The sequence below is a fragment of the Notolabrus celidotus genome, chromosome 22 (genome assembly GCF_009762535.1).
Source record: "Notolabrus celidotus isolate fNotCel1 chromosome 22, fNotCel1.pri, whole genome shotgun sequence".
Classification (NCBI taxonomy): Eukaryota; Metazoa; Chordata; class Actinopteri; order Labriformes; family Labridae; genus Notolabrus; species Notolabrus celidotus.
The window spans coordinates 2,518,764-2,543,587 of NC_048293.1; the positions used below are offsets into that span (position 1 = coordinate 2,518,764).

At 40.2% G+C, this 24,824-nt stretch overlaps 3 protein-coding genes across 3 annotated transcripts; 2 read left to right on the forward strand and 1 right to left on the reverse strand.

Annotated features, from left to right (window-relative positions):
• Positions 1 to 347: 347 nt before the first annotated feature.
• Positions 348 to 3,288, reverse strand: LOC117806647 (D-aminoacyl-tRNA deacylase 2-like). Its single transcript, XM_034675624.1, has 3 exons — positions 2,244 to 3,288; positions 929 to 998; positions 348 to 819 (listed from the first exon to the last, which is right to left on the reverse strand). The coding sequence occupies exons 1-3, from the start codon at positions 2,355 to 2,357 to the stop codon at positions 485 to 487; spliced, it is 519 nt and encodes a 172-aa protein (XP_034531515.1). The 5' UTR covers positions 2,358 to 3,288; the 3' UTR covers positions 348 to 484.
• Positions 3,023 to 8,109, forward strand: nubpl (nucleotide binding protein-like). Its single transcript, XM_034675623.1, has 11 exons — positions 3,023 to 3,217; positions 4,190 to 4,334; positions 4,424 to 4,458; positions 5,997 to 6,087; positions 6,248 to 6,287; positions 6,420 to 6,510; positions 6,609 to 6,702; positions 6,830 to 6,915; positions 7,344 to 7,464; positions 7,564 to 7,646; positions 7,775 to 8,109. The coding sequence occupies exons 1-11, from the start codon at positions 3,089 to 3,091 to the stop codon at positions 7,835 to 7,837; spliced, it is 978 nt and encodes a 325-aa protein (XP_034531514.1). The 5' UTR covers positions 3,023 to 3,088; the 3' UTR covers positions 7,838 to 8,109.
• Positions 8,110 to 9,550: 1,441 nt separating this feature from the next.
• Positions 9,551 to 18,391, forward strand: tmx1 (thioredoxin-related transmembrane protein 1). The gene is made up of 8 exons (XM_034674727.1): positions 9,551 to 9,805; positions 10,209 to 10,324; positions 11,375 to 11,420; positions 12,033 to 12,161; positions 12,532 to 12,577; positions 13,877 to 13,978; positions 14,081 to 14,147; positions 15,395 to 18,391. Exons 1-8 carry the CDS (start codon positions 9,603 to 9,605, stop codon positions 15,631 to 15,633), a joined length of 948 nt encoding a protein of 315 aa, XP_034530618.1. The 5' UTR covers positions 9,551 to 9,602; the 3' UTR covers positions 15,634 to 18,391.
• The last annotated feature ends 6,433 nt before the right edge of the window (positions 18,392 to 24,824 follow it).

Sequence of the window (24,824 nt, forward strand, 5' to 3'; positions counted from 1 at the left end):
GGCATAACATTTTAGGTTGTCTTCCTTTAAAATGAACTATATGGACCAAAGTCTATGAGGTAAGGTCTGTCCAACAGTCAGGGTTTCAGTTCTTTCCAAAGGTGTCAGAATGAGGAGTTCAGGGTCAGTTCTCTGTGCTGGACAGTAGAGCTCTTCTGTGTGTGAAAAATAGTTTTTTTTTTCAAGCAAGCATATCAACACGGTCAAGTCTATTAATGTTTTGTGGCCATTAGAGCAGGGCTTTAAGGCTCAAAGTCCAAGGAAATCTTAGTGTTTTGAGATTTCAATATAAATTCAAGAATGGATATGTTTTTTGACTCCTTCATCATACAAAAACACATTCCAAATGTTTGAAAGTTTTTTGTGTTTATAGAAAATACAATCATCAAATGAAAATACATTAAAGATTTAGTCATATTTTCTTTCCCTATCTTTTTGGTATATATTTACACATTTATTAAGAGAAAAATCCAAAACCTGCCGTTCAGAACTCCATCAGATGTGTGTATGGACCATTAGTGTCAATTTTCAGAACTTGTCTGTTTCCGTATGTCCCGTGTTTCACCGTCACTTCAGCTTCGCTCCCTCCTGAAGCAGCAGCAGCAGCATTCAGTTCCTTCTGACACAGTGAAACAAAGGTGTCATAGAGCCGCAGTCCGTCCTCTTTGTTAATGTTGTTGTGGTACTGCATGGCTCGGCCTTTAGCCTTCCCACCCAGCGTGGCCTGAGGGACGATCAGAACGCTGCCGGGAAGCTCCAACACCGACACCAACTTCCCTGAGTCGGTCTCAGACAGTCGCAGGTTTAAAAGAGTGGATACTGAGAGAGAAAGATGAGAACACAGGGGTTAGATTCAGGAGGGGGAGGATTTATTGTTGGTGCTGGGGAGGAACAGGTGAAAATAAAATGTGGGTCAAAGGTCACCGACCCATCTTTGGAAGGATGTCGTCCTTGGCTCCTTTGAAGAAACAGATGTAGATCACCATTCCTCTCTCAATCTGTAACAGAAAAAACACAAACTTCAGCAACATCATCAATCATCTGGACAGAAGAGAAGTATAGTCAGTCAGAGTATAAGGCAAAGCAAGGCAGCTTTATTTGTTTAGCGCATTTCATAGACGAGGGCAACTCAATGTGCTTTACATTAAAACATTAAAAGCACTGGAGACATTCAGACAGGCATAAAAGAACATAATAAAATGACAAATATAATAAAACAGGAAAGAAAAGGAAAATTAGAAATATATTAAAATTTACATGAAAATTTTAATTTAAAGTGGGTTAAAATAATCTAAGATAGGAAGGGAGAGTCAAATAAAAATGCCTTAATCTTTGATTTAAAAGAGGTGAGAGTTGGAGCAGACCTACAGCTCTCAGGGAGTGTGTTCCAGATATGTGGTGCATAATGACTAAACGCTGCTGAAAGCAGACCAGTTCCTGATGACCTCAGAGGTCCAGATGGTTCATAAAGTAGCAGCAGATCAGCAATGTATTTTGGGCCTAAACCATTCAGTGCTTTATAAACTATCAGCAGGATTTTAAAGTCTATTCTCTGACAGACAGGAAGCCAGTGTAGAGATCTAAGAACTGGAGTGATGTGGTCTACTGTTTTGGTCCTTGTTAGGACTCGAGCAGCAGGATTCTGTATGAGCTGCAGCCGTCTGATGGACTTTTTAGGGAGTCCTGTAAAGACCCCGTTACAGTAGTCTAGTCTGCTAAAGATAAATGCATGGAGGAGTTTTTCTGCATCCTGCTGAGACATAAGTCCTTTAATCCTTGATATATTCTTAAGGTGATAGTAGGCAGACTTTGTAATTGTCTTAATGTGGCTGCTGAAATTAAGGTCTGAGTCTAAGACTACACCAAGGTTTCTGGCTTGGTTTGAACATTTCATCTGTGCAGATTGGAGCTGAGCAGTAACCTTTAACCTTTCTTCCTATAAGGTGTCTTTCATTTGTATGATATTTGTTTGTTTTTGTTTTTTAATTATCAGACACAATTATATATCTTGCTTTAAAGTCCCAATAAGTATACTCAGTAAAGCAGCAACAGTATTTTTTTTGTCACCTATTACATTTTTAAGGCTGACCCTTGCACTGGAGGAGCTGGAACCAGTCTGGAGAAATAACTTAGGCTTCAGGAGATCATCTTTATCAAGATGTTTTACAACCCAAACAGCTGATTGATTATTCTAAACTATTTATGACATTTAATAATAAAGAAAATACTCTTAAAGTCCTCACCTGTACAAACTCAGCCTCCGAGTGTTCATCTGCAGGTTTGACCTGAAGCCTGGCCTGCAGACACTGCTGCAGCATCGACCGAGCCACAGGAGCACCACTGCCTTTCTCTGTCATCACTGCAGTTTATAAGTTTGAAGTGAAGCGTCCAGCTGAATCTACAAACCTCAAATCATTGATTTTCAAAACAACATCGGAAGATAAGCTGGCAGTAATTCTGATGAATGGAGGACAGATCATGAAACACACATGAAAATCACTTCCGTATTAACGTCAGTCAAATGTCCCCAAAGGTTCTCATGGTTGCGCATTATTTCGCAGCGATTTTCCATCTGTGTTCTCTTGTACTAGGTTGTGTAAGCTTTTGCTGACCATTACAACATCGTAAAGTGTTAACATTTAAATAAACAACAAGGAAAAAACAACGAGAGTTAATAAATGAAGCACCAGATTAACGTGAATTTAAATAAAAAAGAGGAGCAAAGCAGGGATTATATTTAATAAAAAAAACTCAATGTTCAAATTGTAAGGTGACTTAGATAATGTAAGGCTTCATATCTCATATATTGTTGTTTTTTTTCATCTTTGCTATAAATCTGATATCAAGTAGAAATAAATTAAAATGATGTAAATCTAAACATGACCCAATAACTATACACTTAAAATTATTAATGCTATTTTTAGAGTAAAATTACTATATTCAGCTTTATTCAATTATGAAACAATGAAAAGATAACTCTTATTATTAAAATACCGTGAACATCCACAATACACGCATTCGCACTTTGCGCAAGCTTGATGCCCACCATGGTAGCGAGCCAAGTGGCATCTGATCCAAACAGCTAAACATGGCTCAGCTCACATACAGCAGACTCTCCCACTTACTAAGACTATCCGTGAATAAAGCTTCTGTTTTAAGAGCAGGGACAGAAACCAAACATGGACCTGCGTGTTGTCTACAGTTTATACGCTGCCAGGTAAGATTTCTGAAGGTTTTAGTGAGCTAAACACAGCTACAGTTAAGCTAACAAACAGATTCAAGACAAGAGGAATGTAGACATCATGCAAGAACTAGACCGGAAGTTTTCAGAATAAAGTTTAATTCTAGAAAAAATAATAGAATGCATATCCAAATCTTAATAAACAGGGATTGGCCTTATTTCTATTTTATCAGTATATTCTTCTTAGTATGTTTATTTCAGTATACATGTACTTTCGCCTTGACAAATAACTTATTTAAGAGATAAAGCTTTTATTTTGAATTCCAAAGCCGGAATTGTCTATAGTATTCATCATGGTTGGACTGTTTTGCGCATGCCTGCTAACTTATCAACACATTGCGTCATAATTAAAGCTTTGCATGACTCAACATTTTTATTTAGTGTTATTTTCCAATAAAGAAACACTTTAAAAGTTTGGGGTTACACCTGGAAACTTTTATTATTATTATCATTTTTTTTTAGAAATTGATGTCCAAAAATTCGATATGAACTCCTGTCTTTACAGGATCAATGAAATATCGATAAATGAAATTAAAACATCTTCTTTCTTTGATTATTTTTAGTATTAACCTGTTGGTGAGTTGTGTCAGAGAACGTAACCTATGAGGTGCATTGATTTACTCCTTTTCTTCCCCCTTGTAATAATTATCATAGACAGATATGATTATGATCAAGGTAAAAACACTCAGTTCACTTCAGTTTCAAACTCTTTGTATAGTTCTGTTTATTAAAAGTTGTATTCTCAAAAGCTAGAACACAGTGCTACCACCACATTTGTTTGGATGTTTTCTAAATTGTTTGAAAGTGAGTACTGGTTAATTTGTCTTTCTGCAACCTACAATAAGTCTCATTCACATATTAGATTAAAAAATACAAAAATTAAGTCACTATTTTGTTTTTTGAATTGGGGGTATAACTGTGTACTGTTTGTCTTATTGTTTCTAACAGCGCTCCATTGACAGTAAGGCGTTACAGGAGAGGCAGAAGCAGATGATGGCAAAAAGCCTCCCAAAACAGAAGCCAGTCACCGGGGTCAAACAGGTCATCGTTGTGGCTTCAGGAAAAGGTGGTGTGGGCAAGTCCACCACTGCAGGTACTCATAATTATACATTATGATAAATAATGTTACTGTTTAAATGTAAAAAAAAAAGGTGTTTAATGTCTGTTTTTGTCTCTCTGCAGTAAATTTGGCTCTTGGATTAATGGCTAACAATCCAGTAAGGAGTTACATTTGTATTTCATTATTTACATTGTTTTGTTTTTCTTTTTTTACAGTTTTACAGTTTTCCTGTTGCTTGACTTTCAAAAGTACAGAAATGCTTCTCACATATCAGGTTGATCAGTATATATTGTGAAGTAGCAGTACATTTTTCCTCCATGCACAAATATGTTATAGGAAGAATGACTTTCAGCCTACTTCCCTGCGTATGACTCCAGTAGTTCTGAACATTTGTGCTGTAGTTTGTAAAGTAAGATAGCTGTTAACACAGCAGAGTCCTGCTTAAAGGTGACATATCATGCAAAATCATCTTTTTAATGGTTCTCTACCTGAAATATGTTTCCCTGGCATGTCTACAAACCCCCCGAGAATGAAAAAAATCCATTCTGCCCCTGTTCTGATTTCTCCACCTTTCTGTAAATGTGTGTGAAACGAGCCGTTTCAGACTTCCATGTTTTTGTTACGTCACAACAATATCCGGTCTGTAACGGAGTCAGAGCTCGGAGCTTGTTCAGCCCATAGACTGTATAAAATACAACTCAACCCCTCCTCTGTTTTTCATTCCCTGCACACATGTGTGCTAACAAGGAGCTTAGGAGGGAGGCATGCTAGTTGTAGGCTGTCTGAATAAACACAAAGGTCGGTTTTACTCCCCACGTCTGCAGATTTGAAGATCTAGTGGATTTTTATTTGTCATGGAAAAGTGCTGGCGCTAATTAGCATAGCTACATAGCTACATGTCATAGCTTAAGCTGTAGCTGTGTACCAAGACACACGTTGACATACTGACAAATAAAACAACAAGAAAAACAGAATCTGTGACCAATCGTTCAGAAAGGTCCTGCTGCCTTTCTGGTAGAGGTCGGTTTTACTCCCCACGTCTGCAGATTTGAAGATCTAGGGGATGATTTTTATTTTCCATGGATAAGTGCTAGCGCTAGTTAGCATAGCCACATAGCTACATGTTTGTAGCTGTGTACCAAGACACACGTCTACATACTGATAAATAAAACAACAAGAAACACTAAATCTGTGACCAATCCTTCAGAAAGGTCCTGCTACAGGCGCCGCTCCGTCAGGATCAGATTCAGAGGGTTGAAGTAGCGCGGTCTGCTAGCAGCCGTGTATATTCAGCCAACATGTAAACATTAGATCAACGTGCTGGAGAGCTGAGGTCACATCCACTTCCTGAGGGGGCGTGGTCAGAGGGAAAACAGACTGTTCTGAGGACTGCTGAAGAAGAGGGTTCTTCAGGCATGCCAAAATCTGATTTCAAAGTGTTTTTTTGAGCATAAACTTTAAAGACATGTTTTGGGGACCTCTTAGACCAATATATGTTGATGAAAAAAGCGTGATATGTCACCTTTAACCTTAGATACTCTGGCTATGTAATAACAGTTGGTCATAATTATTATTTCACAGCTTGAGTACTCTGAAGATAGATATCTGTTGTTTCATTTGTTTTAACTTCAGACGTTAAGTGTAGGAGAATTTTGTTGAAGGTCACTGAGTCTGTCTTCTCTCCTCCTCCCTCAGTCTATGTCAGTCGGTCTTCTGGATGCTGACGTCTACGGTCCGTCAATTCCCAAACTGATGAACCTGAAGGGAAACCCGGAGCTCAGCGACAGTACAGCACTTTGTTTATCTTCCTCTCTGTGATTTTCTTTACTCAATAAGTGACTCCTGACCTTTTTATTTTTTGTTGTTTTGGAGTTGTGGTGAGTCATGGTGCAGTCAGGGGTTTTGGTTTCTGATTAATTGACTTGAGCGTTTTCTCTGTCTTGCAGACAATCTAATGGTTCCACTCACAAATTACGGGATTCCATGGTGAGTCCTTCCAAAACAATGTCATCACTGTCACATCTCTCCTCCACCTCTTTAAAAAAAAAAAGATGCTTGTCCAAGTTATGTGACTTGTTCTGACCCTCTTCCTCTTCCCCCCCTCCTCTTCTCTCGCAGCATGTCGATGGGTTTCCTGGTGGAGGACGTGGCTCCCATCGTGTGGAGGGGGCTGATGGTGATGTCGGCTATAGAGAAACTGCTTAGACAAGTGAGATGTGTTTCTCAAAGTGATAGTTCAGAAATGTGAAGCTGTGGAAGGATAACAAGTTGTAATCGCTTTACGCTTGTGGCTGTGTTTTCTTGTAGGTGGACTGGGGGTCGTTGGACTATCTAGTTATTGACATGCCGCCTGGGACAGGAGACGTCCAACTGTCAATCACACAGAACATCCCGGTCGCAGGTAGGATGGACACACACGAAGACACTGCTATTTGAAGAAGGGTTTATCTGATACGTTTATTATAAAAGTATATGAATTGCATCCACTTCAGCCAGATACAATCCAGCGTTTGTGTTTTGTGTTGCAGGTGCGGTCATTGTGTCGACGCCGCAGGACATCGCTTTACTAGACGCTCGCAGAGGAGCTGAGATGTTCAAGAAAGTTCACGTGCCGGTAATTTCTCTGTGTGTGTCAGTAAAGTTCCTGTTTGATCCAAGTCCAAAGATCCCACAAGTCTAGTCTGTGTGCATGTGACCCCACAAAGTACTGCACTGTTTTTCATAGGTCACACATGCAGGTCTTTCTGTCTTGACGGGTTGTTAACTGACACACTCAGATGAACTGGTTTTCTTATCCTCATGGGGTCACACATACACAGAAACATGTTTTTAGACTTTGTGGGGACGCAGCCTAGTTTATTGTCAAACATGTAAACTATATTTTATATCTATGGGGTCTCTGTTGCATCGACCACCGTCATTTTGTAAACATCACACTGTCGCTTTTTCAATGTACTTTACTTTAAGCATCTGACTTATGCATCTACACTAAAGGGGCTGAAGCACAGGAGGTTGAAATCATTGTGGTTGCTGTTCTTGCAGGTCCTCGGTCTGGTGCAGAACATGAGCGTCTTCCAGTGTCCCAACTGTAATCACCAGACTCACATCTTCGGCTCCGATGGGGCCCGACAGCTCGCAGACACTCTGGGAGTCCAACTCCTGGGTAAGTATAGTAAGAGAGCCAGCTAGCCCATCAGCTGTCTTTTGACAGATTTGTTAGTTTTCCTCTTTGATGTGATTTATTACCTCTGTGTCCATCCAGGTGACATTCCTCTTCATCTAAACATCAGAGAGATGTCAGACAGAGGGACGCCAGTGGTCATCTCCTCCCCAGACAGCCCAGAGGTCTATAATCTTTTGTGTTCTGTACAATGTTTTAATATTCTACCGTTCTATATGATCTATTATTTTCCATGATATTAACCCATGCTGTGTTTTATTCTGCTCTGTGTGTTTGTGTTTTCATTCTCAAGGCGGAGGCATACAAGAAGGTTGCATCTGCTGTTGTGCAGAGACTACAGGAAGTCAACACTTAATTAACAGCTCCAACGGGAAGTCAGCTGACTGACTGTAATGAAATAAACAAGGAAACAAAACAACCAAGATAAATGTGGTGCACGCATATGCAGACAAAGTATTTATCAAATGCACGAAAGAAAGAAACGCACTAACTTCTTCTCTGTTATAACGCACAATGAGTTAAACCAGGAGCACTGCTGGCAGCTGAGCACAGTGAGTGAACTGTGTCGACTGAATAAATGTGATTCATTTAGTTATGTGGTTATATTTAATAAAAAAGTGACATGAAGTCTGTCTGCTCATGATTCTTTGACTTTTTAAGATTTCTGGTATCAAAATCACTTTATTGGTGGTCCTAAATGACACCTAGAGGCATCTGTGTTCTGTATTTCATATAAATTACACAACGTTCAATCTAGAAAAATGTCAATAAGGTGAACCAAAGAACAGAGTAAAGAGGGCTTTTATGTAGAGTTGCTGCAATGTAGCTGGACTAGCTGTACAGTATAACCATAACAGATTGAGCTTAACATTAAAGTCCATAAATAATTGATTAATGAGGGAATGAATCATCAATAGAAAGAAAGTGAAAACTATCATTGGTTTCTTCGTTCCACTGAACAGCCATAGTAAATAATTATTTAATAACAGTAGTTTAAAACTCTATTGAAATCAAAGAAAATGTGTTTCCACATTGCGCACTATTACTTTCAGCTCTGATAGTGCATTTCCCCAGCAAACCATACAGAAGCTTACACTATTCTACTGAGGGAACACTTCCACTGCAAGCCTTCAGATTGTAATGGAGTATTCTCACAGTGTTGTTTTGATACTTTTACTCAAGGAAAAAAAAGACTTAACTACCAAAATGCTTTAGTAGCATTTAGCGTTCAAACTTTTTTGGATTAATTTGGACTGTTGTAGCTCAAACACACACCCTAATGCCGATAAGGTAACTTTTTTTTACCATAATTTGACTTGTTGGCTCTGTTATCAGCACATCCTGATACAAGCTCAATGTTTTCTGTGGTTTCTAAAGATCATTTCAGACTTTCACATCCTCTTGAAGCTAACCACACTGCATGCCATATGTAATACTGCAGAGTGCTGTATGTATGTATGCAATACAGGAAAGTGAATTTCAGGTAATGTTTCCGCCCGAAGCCAGCTGGGATAGGCTCCAGCCCCCGCGACCCCAAACGGGATAAGCGGTCAAGATAATGGATGGATGGATGGATGTTTCAAAAGAGTTAGAGGATAAAAAGTCAAGGGAAAAAAATGCATTGAAACTTTGAGGTACAGAGAAGAATGCAATTATAAAAGAAAAGCCTAGTTGTTTACTAATGTTATTTTTATCTGAATTACTTTGACTAAGAGTTATTGTATTTCTCCTAATTGTCCTGGATATGCATTATTAGGAAAGAGGATTAGGGCCACTGAAAAAGAAAAAAAATTAAGGTCTAATTTTATTATTATTATTATTATGAGAAAAAGTCAGAATTCTGATATTAAGGTCAGAATTCTGACTTTTTCTCATTATAATAATAATAATAATAATGATAAAAATTGGACCTTCATTTTTTTTACTTTTCACTGGCCCTAATCCTCTTCCATAAGTACATTATGCTTATTCTTTATATTAAAAATGTAAGTGTTTCATGTTTGTCTAAGAAAAAAAACGTTAAAAAAAAGCCCAAAAACGAATCACGTGACACGGACGTAAGGTTTCAGCGCGCACACCGGAAGTGGGCGGGGCTGCTGTCTGAAACAGATCAGGCAGACATGGCGTGTTTGCTCGCGAGCAGCAATTTACTTTCAGCTATGTTTTCTTCCAAACACCAAACTAAACACCGCTCGAGGATATGCACTTTATTCCTCATCATTTGTTTAACGTCAACGCCAGTGTCGGCAAAGCGGGACAGCCTGAGAGAAGTGACGGACGGGAACTGGGAGGACATCCTGGCAGGGGAATGGATGATTGAATTGTCAGTCCACTGCTAACGGCTAACTAGCTATCTAATCTGTCAGTTAGCTTACTGAACAGTTTGTACCTCAGAGAAGAAGCAAAGGATTTTCTGTCAGATCTATTTAACGTTGATTTTCTATCTCTTGTCTGATTACTGTAAATCAAACTGCTTCTCTCTTCCAGCCACAACATGTTGAAATGTTTAAGCTATGCTAGCAGCTGCCTTCTTTAGCTAGCAAGCTTACCTTCCACAAAGCTCTGTAGGCTTGCCAGTTTGCTAAGTAACAGGCTGATTAAGTACACAGACAGCTAATCAGGTCGCCACTAACTTTGGGCTTGTGTCAGTGACCATGTAGATGATGGTGAAAGTGGTTGTGCAAGTTTGTCCCAGACTCTGAAACGTGACATTTGATATCTCGCAGCTACGCGCCCTGGTGTCCAGCATGTCAGCAGCTGCAGCCGGTGTGGAAAGAGTTTGCGGACTGGGGCGAGGACATGGGGGTCAACATAGCCAAGGTGGACGTGACGGAACAACCTGGTAGGCCTGAAAGACCTGAAAGACCTTTTCCAGCTGACAGTTACACCTTGATTTATGCAGACATGATAAAACAGAGCTTTCAAACCAGTGCAGGATATCCTTACTGTGCTCTATATTTCAGGGAGCCCTGTTATTGAACTGTTTTTAATCATTGTTACATGTTGATTATAGTTGATGCAAATTATAGGAAGCCTTTCTGATACTGATTTCCTCCAATAATGACTGAAGATGAGCGAATATAAAATGTTGTATATAATATCTCAGTATAACTGTAGCATCCAATCAACTAAAGCCAGAATACTGACCTCAAACTTGAGTGAACACCACTCTAATAGGTCAATAAAATCCTTAAATATAGCTGTAGTCTATTTTTCAATGATGTTTTATAACTGTGTAATGTTTTCGTGGTGGCTTGCTAAGAAACTGTAGTTGAAAATAATAATAATGAATCAGAATAAGAATCAGAAATACTTAATTATCCTGGGGGAAATTCAGTTGTTACAGAATGCTCTTATACACAATATGAAAAAGTCAAAATATTAAATATAAATAAGAATAAAATAATATAAATTGGATTAATAATGATAATATACAGAAAAGGCAGAATAGTTACAGTTAGCTATGTACAAAAGCACTGGGTATGAAGGTATTAAATACAGGATGTTGAAGTGGCAGGGCATTGCACATTATTGCACAGAGTACAGAATATAGTTCAGTGATCAGAGGGAGGAGAAGTACAGTCTGATGGACACAGGCAAGAATGACTTCCTGTGGCGTTCTGTGGTGTATTAAGGGGGGGATCAGTCTTGCGCTGAATGTGCTCCTGTGATTCACCAGCACGTTGTAGAGAGGGTGGTGGATGTATTATTATGATGATCATTATTATTATATTTCTAAAAAGTATTAGTTAATCAATGTCGATCAGTAGTGTTCTTAAACTGCTATCAGACATTATTAGCCGGTCCACCATGTCTGAAATACTTTCAATTTTGCAATGAGTCAAACATCCTCTTCCTGCATATTAACAGTACTCTGTCCTCTGTCTGTAAGGTCTGAGTGGGCGTTTCATCATCACTTCCCTTCCTACTATTTATCAGTAAGTTCTCAGCTATGCTGTGGTTTTTGTTGCTTCCCCTTTCAGTGGCTGCTTGTCAAGATTTGTTCCATTAGCGAGACACTTATCTCGAGGCTTTAACTAAGCTTAGAATATGAGGTCATTCATGTTTTAAAAAGACCACATTCTGTTTGCATTATTACACACATAATGATCAGTCAGAGAGAAATCTTAGTCATGTAGCATATGAAGACTGAACAAAATGAAGGCACATATTCTAGCAGTAATACTACTGGCCTCTTATTCTGTAGACTGTCACAGTTAATATCACATTTTCTTTGACTTTCCATGAGATGTTAAACATGGAAGCTACTTCCTTTAAAGCTTTAAAGCATTGACATGTTGATATTGGCACACAGAACCTGAGTATTCCGCTCTGAAACTTACAGAACACTGTTGTTTTAAACGTCTAAGGCACTGGCTGGACTTTGACAGAATATTCCTACCGCAGCCAGAAAAAATAATGTCCATATATTTTCCAAAGCATACATACAGTAGTATTTTGCGGCAAAAGTATATAGTAGGTGTGTGAAGAAATCAACCCTCCTGTCTTCTGTTGATGTAACTAAAAAGTCCCATGTTTGAATGACTCAGCTGTAAGGACGGCGTCTTCAGGAAGTACCAGGGAGCTCGCACTAAGGACGATTTCCTCAGCTATGTCGATGAGCAGAAATGGCAAGCAGTGGAGCCAGTTTCCTCCTGGCTCGGTCCATCTTCATTTCTGTGAGTTCACACAATCATAATGGTGATAAAGTGTAGAGCTGGGGGGCAGATACTCCATTTCCACATTAAACTGATGATATCTATGTATTATAAATGAAAGCCTAAGCTCTAAGGATGCATATTTTATTTTAGCTTTTGCAGCTTTTCATCAAAGTGACGTGCATTTCTTTTTAGACCAGGAAACATCAGACTGCTGTCCTGTTTCCTTCTATTTATAGTTTTTCTGTTGGTCTAAAATCAGAACATCTTACACTCCCCTCCTCCGTCTGTCCTCTGCTTGTTATATTTTTGTGTCTGAGCTTTGTTGTGATGTTACAGTTTGATGAATCCTTATTTAATGACACGCTGTTGTTTCCTTTTGTTTTGCCAGAATGAACTCAATGTCTGCTTTGTTCAAGCTCTCCATGTTCATACGGGTAAGTGAGGATTTCTCTCTTGTAGAGTCACATTGATCATATGATCGGTGCAATATCATGCAAGACAGAGGCATATCAGACGTACTTTAAGGTGAGATGTAACTGAGCTCACATGTAGCACCAACAATATGTACTGTAGGTCAGGTGGATCAGCTTACAAGAAACACTAAAAACTGACCATCTATGTTTTTCTTTTACTCCTCGCAAATTCTGTTGGCCCCCAAACCAGCATTATGATACTCTAAAGACTTTTCTGGTTAGAAAAAACATATATATTGTGAAGTTTATTTGTAAAAGCATGATAAACTGGAGGAAATGGTGCAATTATTGGGGCTGTTTTGCACAAAATTGGAGGTCGTAGAGGGAGAAGTTATGGTTGGTTCATCTCTTCAGATTTTTGAGAATAGGAAAGATGTAGGATTTCACACAAATATCAGATGTTTGCATTTAATATATCACTTTGTTTTAATCATATACAGGATGTCCTTTAATGAGCTCATGTCAGGTTTATGGAAGGCTGTACATTTTGGGCTGGAAGTCTGGAAATCTGATACTCAATTTGAAAGACTGACCTCATGGTGGTGCCAAAAGACAGGTTACACAATCACAGGAGTAGAATGTTAAAAAAATACTCCAATTTAAAAAAAAAAAAGTCTGCCCCTCCCTCTGCTCACTGGATCACTTCCAAGCTCCTCCCACCAAACAATGAACCACACATGCATGCTAACTGTTTTCACTGCGAACTGTCTGGCTCTCTCAGCTAGTCATCTCTGACTCAGAGGACGGGAACACTGACAGCCGATCGATAGACATCCCACTAAAGTTAAAGGGAGCAACTGGTGTGGGTTCCCTCTCAACACCACAGAGGATAGGAGAGAAAGAGAGAGAGCTGCTGAAATAATTCACAGTCTCAAAGAAACTGGATGACACTAGTTTGTACAGAGGGGCTGTAATTAGCTAGTTGAGCACAGGCTAATCCTAATGGGTTGTTTGATTCAGACTAGATGATCTTTTTCTTTTGGATAACACAAAGGAGAAGGCGAACGCAAATGCAGACCAGACACACATTTATTTAAAGGAACATTTCAACAAAAATCAAAAACTATTATTCTGACCAAAATTCTATGAAGTAATGTCGCCTACTGTAACTTTAATTTAATTCACACAACTTATTTATTACCCACATGGTCAGGGAATAATATAATATTATTAATCTGTTGGATATTCAAACTTGTAAAACAAATTATTGACAGCAACAATTTTTTATATCTGCTTTGTGACTGTTTTCGTGTTTTTCAGCGTTGTCACAACTACATGACAGAGCAGCTGGGGATTCCTGTTTGGGGGTCGTATGTTATATTCGGTCTGGCCACTCTGTTCTCTGGTCTTGCTCTGGGGCTGGTGAGTACTTCAACAGTATTTTAAATCTTTAAAACAGTCACACTGTTGAAGTTTTGATGCTTTGCCAGTGAATCAATAGTTATATTTGTCTTGTCTTTGCAGTTACTGGTGTTCATTGCCGACTTTGTCTTCCCATCACGACGATTTTCCTCTCAAGATTACTACCAAAGTAAGTTTTTGTATGGAAATGTACTTTAAAGGTGACATATCACGCTTTTTTCATCAATATATATTGGTCTAAGAGGTCCACAAAACATGTCTTTAAAGTTTATGCTCAAAAAAACACTTTGAAATCAGATTTTGGTCTGCCTGAAAAACCCTCTTCTTCAGCCCTCCTCAGAACACTCTGTTTTCTCTCTGACCACGCCCCCTCAGGAAGTGGATGTGCCCTCGGCTCTCCAGCACGTTGATCTAATGTTTACATGTTGGCTGAATATACACAGCTGCTCAGAGATCACGTTACTTCAACCCTCTGAATCTGATCCAGAATCTGATCCTGACGGAGAGGCGCCTGTAGCAGGACCTTTCTGAAGGATTGGTCACAGATTTAGTGTTTCTTGTTGTTTTATTTATCAGTATGTCGACGTGTGTCTTGGTACACACTTACGAATATGTAGCTATGTGGCTATGCTAACTAGCGCTAGCACTTATCCATGATAAATAAAAATCATCCTCTAGATCTTCAAATCTGCAGACGTGGGGAGTAAAACCGACCTCTACCAGAAAGGCAGCAGGACCTTTCTGAAGGATTGGTCACAGATTTAGTGTTTCTTGTTGTTTTATTTGTCAGTATGTAGACGTGTGTCTTGGTACACAGCTACAGCTACGACATGTAGCTATGTAGCTATGCTAACTAGCGCTAGCACTTATCCATGATAAATGAAAATCATCCACTAGATCTTCAAATCTGCAGACGTGGGGAGTAAAACCGACCTCTGTGTTTATTAAGACAGCCTACAACTAGCATGCCTCCCTCCTAAGCTCCTTGTTAGCACACATTTGTGCAGGTAATGAAAAACGGAGGAGTTGAGTTGTATTTTATACAGTCTATGGGCTGAACAAGCTCCGAGCTCTGACTCCGTGACAGACCGGATATTGTTGTTACGTAACAAAAACACTGAAGTCTGAAACGGCTCGTTTCACACACATTTACAGAAAGGTGGAGAAATCAGAACAGGGGCAGAATGGATTTTTTTTCATTCTCGGGGGGTTTGTAGACATGCCAGGGACACATATTTCAGGTAGAGAACCATTAAAAAGTCGATTTTGCATGATATGTCACCTTTAAGAAATTTGGTTTTCAAGCTTTAAAACACATCAGTGTTTAAAACAAAGTTCAAACATTAGAAAAATGATGTTTTGATTGAAGCTGGTTTAAGCTCGGTCACTGATTGTTCTTCTGACGTTTCCCTGCAGAAAAACAGTCGATGGAGCAGGCGAGGTTAATCCAGCGACAAGAGGACGAACATGAAGCCGATGGCGAGGAAGACGACGATGAAGAGGAGGAAGAGGACGATGACAGCGATGTGTGGAGGAAGAGGAGAGGGTCACCTGAGGGTCGCCCTGAACCCAAAGGACAGGGATTCTCTGATGAAGCTCTGAGGAAGAGGGTGGTAGGAAACCGCGAGGAAGAGGACGAGGAGGAGGACAGTTAGAGAGTCACATGTCCTCGACTCCTTTTGAGAAAATGCAACGGTGGAGTTGGCAAAGTCGGAGGAGTTTTGGTCCCAAGCAGCAGTGTTTACAGCAAGGAGCCCCTTAAACCTTGCCCCCGTTATTCCCTCTTCTTCTTCTCCTCCTTTTCCTCCTGTGGGCCCCCGAAAACACCTCGCCTCTTTTCTCCTCCTTCTCTTGTTTTTTAACTGGAGCGCTTTAGACTCTTACACCGCTCTCTTTCCGCCTGAGCAAGAGGCTCCACCTGGAAAAAAGCAAAAACACTCCTGACACCTGTTTTCACTTTGTGGAAACAAAAGGCCTCGTCGAGGTTTCGGTATGAGGAGCGGCAGAGATGGATTTTGCAATGTTGTTTATGCTATGCATTGTTTTTTAAAGATGTGTGTGTCTATTATGTGTTTATTATTCAGATTAATGATACCAGGCTTGGGTTATTTTGTATATTTTACTCCTCAGCTCATGTATACATACGGTTATATTACCTTGCATATATTTTACAACTCTGACGGTTCAGTTTGTACACACACCATTCGACAGTCAGTGTTTTATGGAGAAACCAGTGGAGAGGAATGGCTCCAAAGTGTTAGTTATAATCCTTAAGATACCTGTGGTTGGCGTGGTGACAGAGAGTGTAGTTTAAAACAACAGCAAACAGTCGCTGAGCAGCTGCTTTGTTAGAATACATCAGAAGAGCAGCTGGTGTATGTGTTTACACTGTAGCCAGGCAGACTTCTTTTGCTTTAATAAAGACATTACCAATAAATTCTGCAGGGCTGATTTCATGTTGAGTTAGCGACTCATTTGGCCAGCTTTCTGAGAATGCGTAGGTGTGCAGTCTGTAACCTGTAGCTCTCGCTGGCTCCACTGTCGTGCTACCTGACTGAGATAAAATAAATCCAGGTAATGACCACAGCGCTCACTTTGACATCGCTTCACGATAAAAGCCTTGACTTACCAGTTCAACTACTTGAATGTGAAGCAGCAGCTTCTCTGTGAATTAGCTGCATCATACAGCTCTGCAGTGTCAGTGAGTGAGCAGTGAACAGATCTGATCTTAGATCAACACAATGAATATTGATTGAATCCATGCCTTTTTCCATGGGTGAGGCTTTGACTGTTAAAAAGAAGAGGATGTAGCATTTCAGTTTTTCATTTGAAGCATCTGTCAGTGACTGATCCTGCATTTCTTCCGATGGCCAGCAGGGGGCGACTCTACTAGTTGCGAATACAGAAGACCGATTAGATAGAAGTCTTACGCATTTGTGCTTACACATTGCACCCTTAAACGGCATCATAATGGTGCCCCAGTGTGTAATCTCACATTGCATTAAAGCATCATGTAAACACAACAGGATGATACCTCTGCAGAAGGATCAGAGGTGAAACGACGCTGCCCCGCCATTAAGCCTCCGTGCATCACACACTTCAAACGAGACGTAACATGCGTAAATATCTCGCCTTGAAGACAGTGTGTTAAGAGCCATATGACAAAAGGACCCTAGTTGTCACTTGATTTATCACCTCTTGTCTCAATAGCTAGTTTCATGTCTTCTCTGGTACAGCGTAATGTCTATTGTGTTAATGAAGGCAGAATAAATAGAGCATATTAGACTTCAGGACAAGGCTCCCAAACTCTGGGTTTCAGATCATTGACCTTCACACCATTGTGTGAAGTCACAGTTGCTACATCCACTTCTTATCTAAAGTTTTAGGTGTGTTGGCACTTTTTTTAATCCAGTGCGTGAATGATTGAATTTATCAATTCAGAAAAAGGAGCAGACCGTAGATAGTTTTAAACACTAGGTTTGTTTCATGACAATCTTAAGGACTATAACTTCAACACAGGTTAAAAAAATTTAGTATGATTCTAAACTTGAGTGTGTGTTGAGTGTGCGTCCTCTCTGCACAGGTACGTTTGGGGCAGGATCCCTTCTTAAAGCATCTGCGCTTTGCTCAGTAATCGCACCAAAATCACACCAATGCTTTGTCTGAGCTGCACTCTGAAGTTTGCAGGGAAGTCGAACACGCTAGCAGACGCTTCCTCACTCCAAATAAAAGCCTGGTGAATGTTTTTCTGTAGATAGAAAAAGTTTGTCCCCTTTTTGTTTCTAAAAACCAATCAATGGCAAGTTTTCTTTCTTGTTCTGTTTCTAATGATTTCGTGTGATTCTCTGATTATTGACTGATGAATACTTAAAGGTCTGAATGTGTTGTCTCATGAGGTGTGGCATATCCGTCCTAAAGCTGCCCTCCACTTTGTGGAACAGTGAGAGGACTAAGATTAACAAAGGGAGTTTTTATTTATCCTACTGTAACTTTGTTTTACCCTCTTAACTTTGTTTAATCAAAAATGTCAAATTAAACTAGAATTTCTAAGATTTGTTTCTTAAAGAGTGCAGTTTTGTGACGTGGTTTATATTTGGAATCATGAACACATTAGCACTTTTCTGCATATATCTCAAAGATGACTTCCACTCCAAACACAGCCTGTATGTGTCAGTCCTGTAAAGAAGAATAAGCTGTATGTGTGGAGAGACTCATGTTTTAATACACGCTGCACCTGTTGATATTGTGGAGGCTCATACTGACCGGCATAGACTGATTCTTTTGGCTCATTACTGATTTCAGCTCTGGTGGAAACAGGTTGTATTTTTGTATTCCTAAAGGCTTGTAGCGTTCACTCTTCACTCTGAGCTTACTGTTTGAACATTTCATTGAATAAAGGTGAAAGTCTGGAAACGGTCTCACGTTGGATGATATTGTTGCTACCCAAGCTGACTGACACAAACCTCCTGTATTTCAATTTATTATAAAATCAGTAATAATAATAATCTTTATTAATATAGCACTTTTCAAAACAGGGTTACAAAGTGCTTCAGAAAAAAGAAACTACAAACAAAAGATTAATCAGGGTTCCCACGCGTCCTGGAAAACCTGGAAAACCTGGAAAACAGTTGACCAGTTTTCCAGTACTGGAAAACACCTGGAAAATGGGAGAAAAAGTCAAATGTCCTGGAAAATCACAGATAGTCCTGGAAAATGATTCCAACATGGCTTTGTGTGACCTGACCCTATTAACAAAACACATCCCCATTCATTGAAAGTTGAGTGCACACTGTGCTGGAAAAGACAGCGACACTGCACAACTTTTTTCACATCTTTTCTCCTTCACTTCATAATCATGCATTCACAGAAAACAGGGGTATATTGTTTCTGTTTTATGGTACATGAACCTTGTAGAGTGCTCTTTTGATTCAAAGAGTCTTATATTTAAGTTATAGTGTGACCAGTGGAGTCGGGCAGAGAGCTCAAGGGTCTGTGCCTCACAACTTTCTCTGCAGGCTGAGAGCTCAATTACCGTACTCTAGCTCATTTGTTCTCAAAGTGGGGTCCTGGGACCCCTGGGGGTCCGTGAACCATAGCGTGGGGGTCCATGAAATAATTTGAATACATTTCTAATAAATTATAAAATTGTGCTGTGTCTTTAAAAACAGCATATACACCATTGTTATGATACCATTTGGTGTCTGGAAGAGATATGTGAGTTTTGCTCCTGTTAATTTTCTGAAAGCGTTTAAGATCAATTACTTGAAAAGTATAAATGCTGTCATGTTGAGTCCACAAGGAATGAAATGACCCTCTGTTTTAAAGGATACAAGTGGTATTTACTTGATTCAAATTGAAGTGTTATCTGTTTATCACTATGGTACAGGTCTGAAGGATTTACATTGATACGTTTTACAATACTAATAGTTCCAAGGGAAACTAAGAGTGCAAATGGTAGTAAGCATGTGCTTTAGTGATGGGAAGTTCTTTTCAGAGAGCCGGCTCTTTTGACTCCTGAACAGCTCTTAATTTAGGATCTTTTGTAGCCGTATATTTTACCTTAACTTTGCAAAACTAATGGTTTGTGTTGAAAACCCCTTTTACGCACAGTGTTATTATGAGAAGACTTATAATTGCCCAATTTTGTGCATTTATTCTGTTACAAAACCATTCTCACCCTGATCCTAGGGTTAGGGTTAGGGTTAGGGTTAGGGTTGTGATTAGGATTAGGGTTAGGATTAGGGTTAGGGTTAGGGTTAGGGTTAGGGTTGTGATTAGGATTAGGGTTAGGATTAGGTTAGGGTTAGGGTCAGGGTTGTGATTAGGGTTAGGGTTAGGGTTATGGTTAGGGTTATGGGTTTTGATAAGGATTAGGGTTAGGGTTAGGATTAGGATTAGGGTTAAGGTTAGGGTTAGGGTTATGATTAGGGTTAGGGTTATGGGTTGTGATAAGGATTAGGGTAAGGATTAGGGTTAGGGTTAAGGTTAGGGTTAGGGTTATGATTAGGGTTAGGGTTAGGGTTAGGGTTGTGATTAGGATTAGGGTTAGGATTAGGGTTAGGGTTAGGGTCAGGGTTGTGATTAGGGTTAGGATTAGGGTTAGGGTTAGGATTGGGGTTAGGGTTAGGGTTGTGGTAAGGGTTAGGGTTATGGGTTGTGATAAGGATTAGGGTTAGGATTAGGGTTAGGGTTAAGGTTAGGGTTGTGATTCGGGTTAGGGTTATGATTAGGGTTAGGGTTAGGGTTGGGGTTAGGGTTAGGGTTAGGGTTGTGATTAGGGTTAGGATTAGGATTAGGGTTAGGGTTGTGATTAGGATTAGGGTTAGGGTTAGGGTTGTGATTAGGATTAGGATTAGGGTTAGGGTTAGGATTAGGGTTAGGGTTAGGGTTAAGATTAGGGTTAGGATGAGGGTTAGGGTTAGGGTTAGGATTAGGGTTAGGGTTGTGATAAGGGTTAGGGTTAGGATCAGGGTTAGAGTTGTGATTAGGGTTAGGATTAGGGTTATGATTAGGGTTAGGGTTGTGATTAGGGTTAGTTTAGGGTTATGATTAGGTTTAGGGTTGTGATTAGGGTTAGGGTTAGGATTAGGGTTAGGGTTAGGGTTAGGATTAGGGTTATGATTAGGGTTAGGGTTGTGATTAGGGTTAATTTAGGGTTTTGATTAGGGTTAGGGTTTTGATTAGGGTTAGGGTTTTGATTAGGGTTAGGGTTTTGATTAGGGTTAGGGTTAGAACCAGAGATAAACTTAAACAAACAGAACCAGAATCAAACTCAAGCAAACAGAGCCAAACCCAAGCAAACCCAACCAGACCCAAACCAGAACCGAACCAGAACCATACCAGAACTGAACCAGAACCGAACCAGAACCGAATACAGCCCCTATACAGTGCCACTGCATGCAGGAAACGCGTTGTAGGGGCGGCTGTGGCTCAGTGGGTAGAGTCGGTCGTCTATCAATTGGAAGGTTGGCGGTTCAATACCAGCTCCGGCAGTCACATGCTGAAGTGTCTTTGAGCAAGACACTGAACCCCAAATTGCTCCCTCTGTTGTTCAGAGGTGTGTGAATGTGAATGAATGAGATTAGCTAACACTGATGGTCCCTCACTACATAGCAGCCTCTACCATCAGTGAGTGAATGGGTATGAATGGGTGAATGATACAAGTAGTGTAAAAGCGCTTTGAGTGTTTAGAAAGACTAGAAAAGCGCTATATAAGTACAAGTCCATTTACCATTTGTAGTGTTGAGGTGTCTACGGGACAATAGTGTGAGTTTGTTTGTTAAACCTTTTGTTCTATTACTGGAATAGCCAGTTGTTGCATACACAATTGATGGTAGGCTTGCATGACTGCGAGGGGAAGGAAGCTGGGACAAGCATGACAGCTAACGTCAATGGCAAAGAGAAGCTAACATCAAAGTTACTCCATTAGCAAACATTCACCTGTTGAGGTTAAACAGTAATGCATAGAAAACAGTATCAGTTGGGTAGCCACGTAAAGTAGCAAAGACAGAGGATGAACGTTTATTATTCATGTTTTTTATTCACTAGTATTTAGGGTTGCCACCTACACAGCAGAAAATAAAGGACACCCCCAGGAGCCGGGGTGCCACTCTGCAGGGGCACAACCACCAATGGCCTAGTAGTGGGGTGGGGCACCAGTTGTGGTACATCATAATCAAGACATTGTTTAATAACGTATTAGTTAAAGGTTGGAGTACTTTATTCTACACTGTTTTTCAGAAAATATCTGCAAACATAATCTGTGTAAAAGCAGATACAACAATTAAACACCCATCACACCACTTAAGTAAATGCTTACACGCTAGTTAACTCCCTAGAGACATTTTCTCTCCAATTTTGGAATCACTGAATATCTTCTGATTAAGTTTATGTCCACAGTCTGAACTGTTGTAGCTGAGGCTGTGCTTGACTGTGTGGTACACCTGTGTCAACTCAGCTGCTGTGACCTATAGGGGGGAGTAGGGTGACAGATTTGTAAATAGATAAACAGTCAGGATTTTAAAGTATTTTTAAAAAGGATTCTGTCCAGTCTGTCTTTTTATAGTTTTCTCATGAAATCATGAATGGTACTATCAATATTGTATTGAATTATTTAATCATTTTTGACTTATTGTATAAATGAAATGTCTATTCTTGATGTATTGATGAGAAATAACCTATCTACGAAAATATATTAAGTGAAACACTATGGTAGCTTAAAGCTGCTGTGAGGAACTCTTGTTTTGTATAGATTCTGGCGCCCCCTTGTGGACAAAGCGATACCTCTTATCTCTTGTCCTATACATGCAAAAGTAGTGTTTTTAACAAAAGCCTCATCCTGTGGTCTTCAACAGTCAACTTTATCAGGCCATGTGATTATTTTCCATGAAAACAGTCAAAGAAAGTCCAGATGTCCATCATCTGGTCTGGCACCTACCCCCTCAGGGCGGTTTCAGGCATTAAAAATGACAACAGAGAAGGTGTCAGTGTTGCTGCTGATGGACTTGTTTGCTGTTGAAGGTCATAAAGAGGCATCAGTATCATTTTCAGTCTGTTTCTCAGCCAGTTCAAAACTCCTCACAGGGCCTTTAAACATAATTCATTCCTTTTTAACATATCATACTGTTGATTCACTAGTAGGATTCATTTTTCCAAATCAATCATATATTATCATTTATTAATAAGCTTGCTGTATCTGCCTCAGGGAAGGCTTTAGGTACAAAGAACTGTGAGACTGCCATTTGGTATTTGTTGGTCCTGATATTGTGGGAATGTTGCTCTCCTGCAGCATGCTGTCACACGTACAATAGGTCACCATGCACCACCATGGCGCTGCGTTCAAGGCAAATTGGAAATACGAGACAAACCTCTTGTGTTTATTCAAAACGGGACACAATGTATAAGTGTGAAATATGGGATAATTAGGTATTTTACGGGACAGGTGGAAACCCTGGTGGGATGACCACTCTCCTCCACTCGTAACGTGGGTGAACCGTGCATGTATACTGAGAGGTGAACCCGAGGTGAACCTCAATAATTACTACTTCTTCTCCTGTAATTGCGGCGGTGGTTTACATTCAGGTTGAGTGTATTACCGCCACCATCTGTTCTGGTGGAGAACTACTCATTATAGCCGTGGCCGTGGCCACATTTTTTCACATCACAAAACCTGATATTTTAACAGGGGTGTGTAGACTTTCGCTATCCACTGTATATTTGATGTGTATCTTAATTGCGTACCCTTACATCTCTCAGATACGTCACTTTGGACAAAACACTGACCCATGTTCCATCTTTTATGATGGAGGAGGCCGGCTTTAAAACCTGTACTGCAGCCAGTCACCAGGGGGAGCTCTTAAGACTCTGCCTTCACAAGGGATATCTGCTGTTTTTAGGTTCATTAAATCCAGATTAATCTAGGCTTATGTTTGTTAAACATTGAAATAAATTGTGTGCGCAGAATTTTCTGATGTAACAGAACTGGGCGATATTCATTTTGAAAACAGAAACACAAAAAGAATCACATGAAGATGTGTACCAGAGAAAATAATGCATCAAAAGCTTTTATCGCCAAAAAACTCAATGCACACTAAAATGTTTTTAAAATGATGTTGAAATGTGTGAACTTTAGTCAAACAAGGAGCATGAAACCCATTATTGATTTATTTATATTGATTTATTTTTGATTTGATAGTTGAGAAGACAGAAATGTCTGCTATGCAACTTTAACTGCATAACATACAAAGAAAAAGGGGGACAGACAACACATGCAAAGGGGACTAGGGGTGTATAGGGGGGGGGGGGGGGGGGGGGGGCACACATGAATAGGGGATTAGGGGGGGTATGGAGTTTAGGGGTAGAGTTAGGATTTGAGTTTTTAGGGTTGATGGGAGTGAGAGGAGGATTGAGGAGTTGAAGGGTCTTGGCTGTGGGTGTCAGAGGTCTGAGAAGGAGTCCCTGTATCTCGTTTAAAGAACTGCAGGAACCTTTTCTTAAAAGACTTCTTTGGTGGTCTCCTAGCCTCCTCTACCAGAGTTTCTAGGATCATCAGTCTGTCCATTAAACTGTCATTAGTCTTTGCTCTTTCTTCTTGTTCTTCCTCCAGTGACTTGTTAATGGTGGCTAAAGACTCCATGAGAGAGGCCCTCTCCTGCTGCCACTGGACCTGGTGTTTTTGCAGGTCCTCTTTGGCCTGGTCCAGGGAGGTCTTCATCTTGAGGGTTTCATTCTGCTCTGCAAGTAGCTGTGATCTGTCCATATCCCACTCTCTTTTTTGTTTTTGCAGGTCCATTTTTGCCTGCTTCAGTGCATCCTGCATCTTGATGGTCTCTTCTTCATGACAGGACATGTCCTCCTTCCACTGGCATCTAAGATTATCTTCTGCCTGTTTCTGTGCAGTCTTCATCTTTTCCTTTTCCTCCATCTGCCCAACAAGGAGCTGGAACCGGTCCTTTTCCCACTGGCACCTCTGGGTCTTTAGCCGCTCTTCAGCTTGAAACAGGGCAGCCTTTATTTTGGATGTGGTCTCCTTTTGCTCTTCTAGGAGAACAGACTTGTCATTCTTCCACTCCTGCTGCTGTTTCTTCAGTTCACCCTGAGCCTGGTACAGAGCAGCCTTCAACCTGCAGGTTTCCTCTTGTTCTGAGAGAAGATTTGATCTTTCCTTCTCCCATTCCTGCTTCTGTGTCTCCAGGTTCTCCAGGGCCTGGGTCAGGGCAGCCTTCAATCTGCAGGTTTCCTCTTGTTCTGAGAGAAGATTTGATCTTTCCTTCTCCCACTCCTTCTTCTGTATCTTCATGTTCTCCAGGGCCTGGGTCAGGGCAGCCTTCAACCTGCAGGTTTCCTC

Bases quoted from the DNA above. Each gene is read 5' to 3' on its own strand.
- LOC117806647 (XM_034675624.1), bottom strand. From the start codon at position 2,357: ATGACAGAGAAAGGCAGTGGTGCTCCTGTGGCTCGGTCGATGCTGCAG. The intron at 999-2,243 runs GTGAGGACTTTA...TTTCTGTTACAG, and splicing joins CGGAGGCTGAGTTTGTACAG to ATTGAGAGAGGAATGGTGAT. The intron at 820-928 runs GTCGGTGACCTT...TTTCTCTCTCAG, and splicing joins CGACATCCTTCCAAAGATGG to TATCCACTCTTTTAAACCTG.
- nubpl (XM_034675623.1), top strand. From the start codon at position 3,089: ATGGCTCAGCTCACATACAGCAGACTCTCCCACTTACTAAGACTATCC. The intron at 6,288-6,419 runs GTGAGTCCTTCC...CTTCTCTCGCAG, and splicing joins ACAAATTACGGGATTCCATG to CATGTCGATGGGTTTCCTGG. The intron at 6,511-6,608 runs GTGAGATGTGTT...GTTTTCTTGTAG, and splicing joins TAGAGAAACTGCTTAGACAA to GTGGACTGGGGGTCGTTGGA.
- tmx1 (XM_034674727.1), top strand. From the start codon at position 9,603: ATGGCGTGTTTGCTCGCGAGCAGCAATTTACTTTCAGCTATGTTTTCT. The intron at 13,979-14,080 runs GTGAGTACTTCA...TTGTCTTTGCAG, and splicing joins CTGGTCTTGCTCTGGGGCTG to TTACTGGTGTTCATTGCCGA. The intron at 14,148-15,394 runs GTAAGTTTTTGT...GTTTCCCTGCAG, and splicing joins CTCTCAAGATTACTACCAAA to AAAAACAGTCGATGGAGCAG.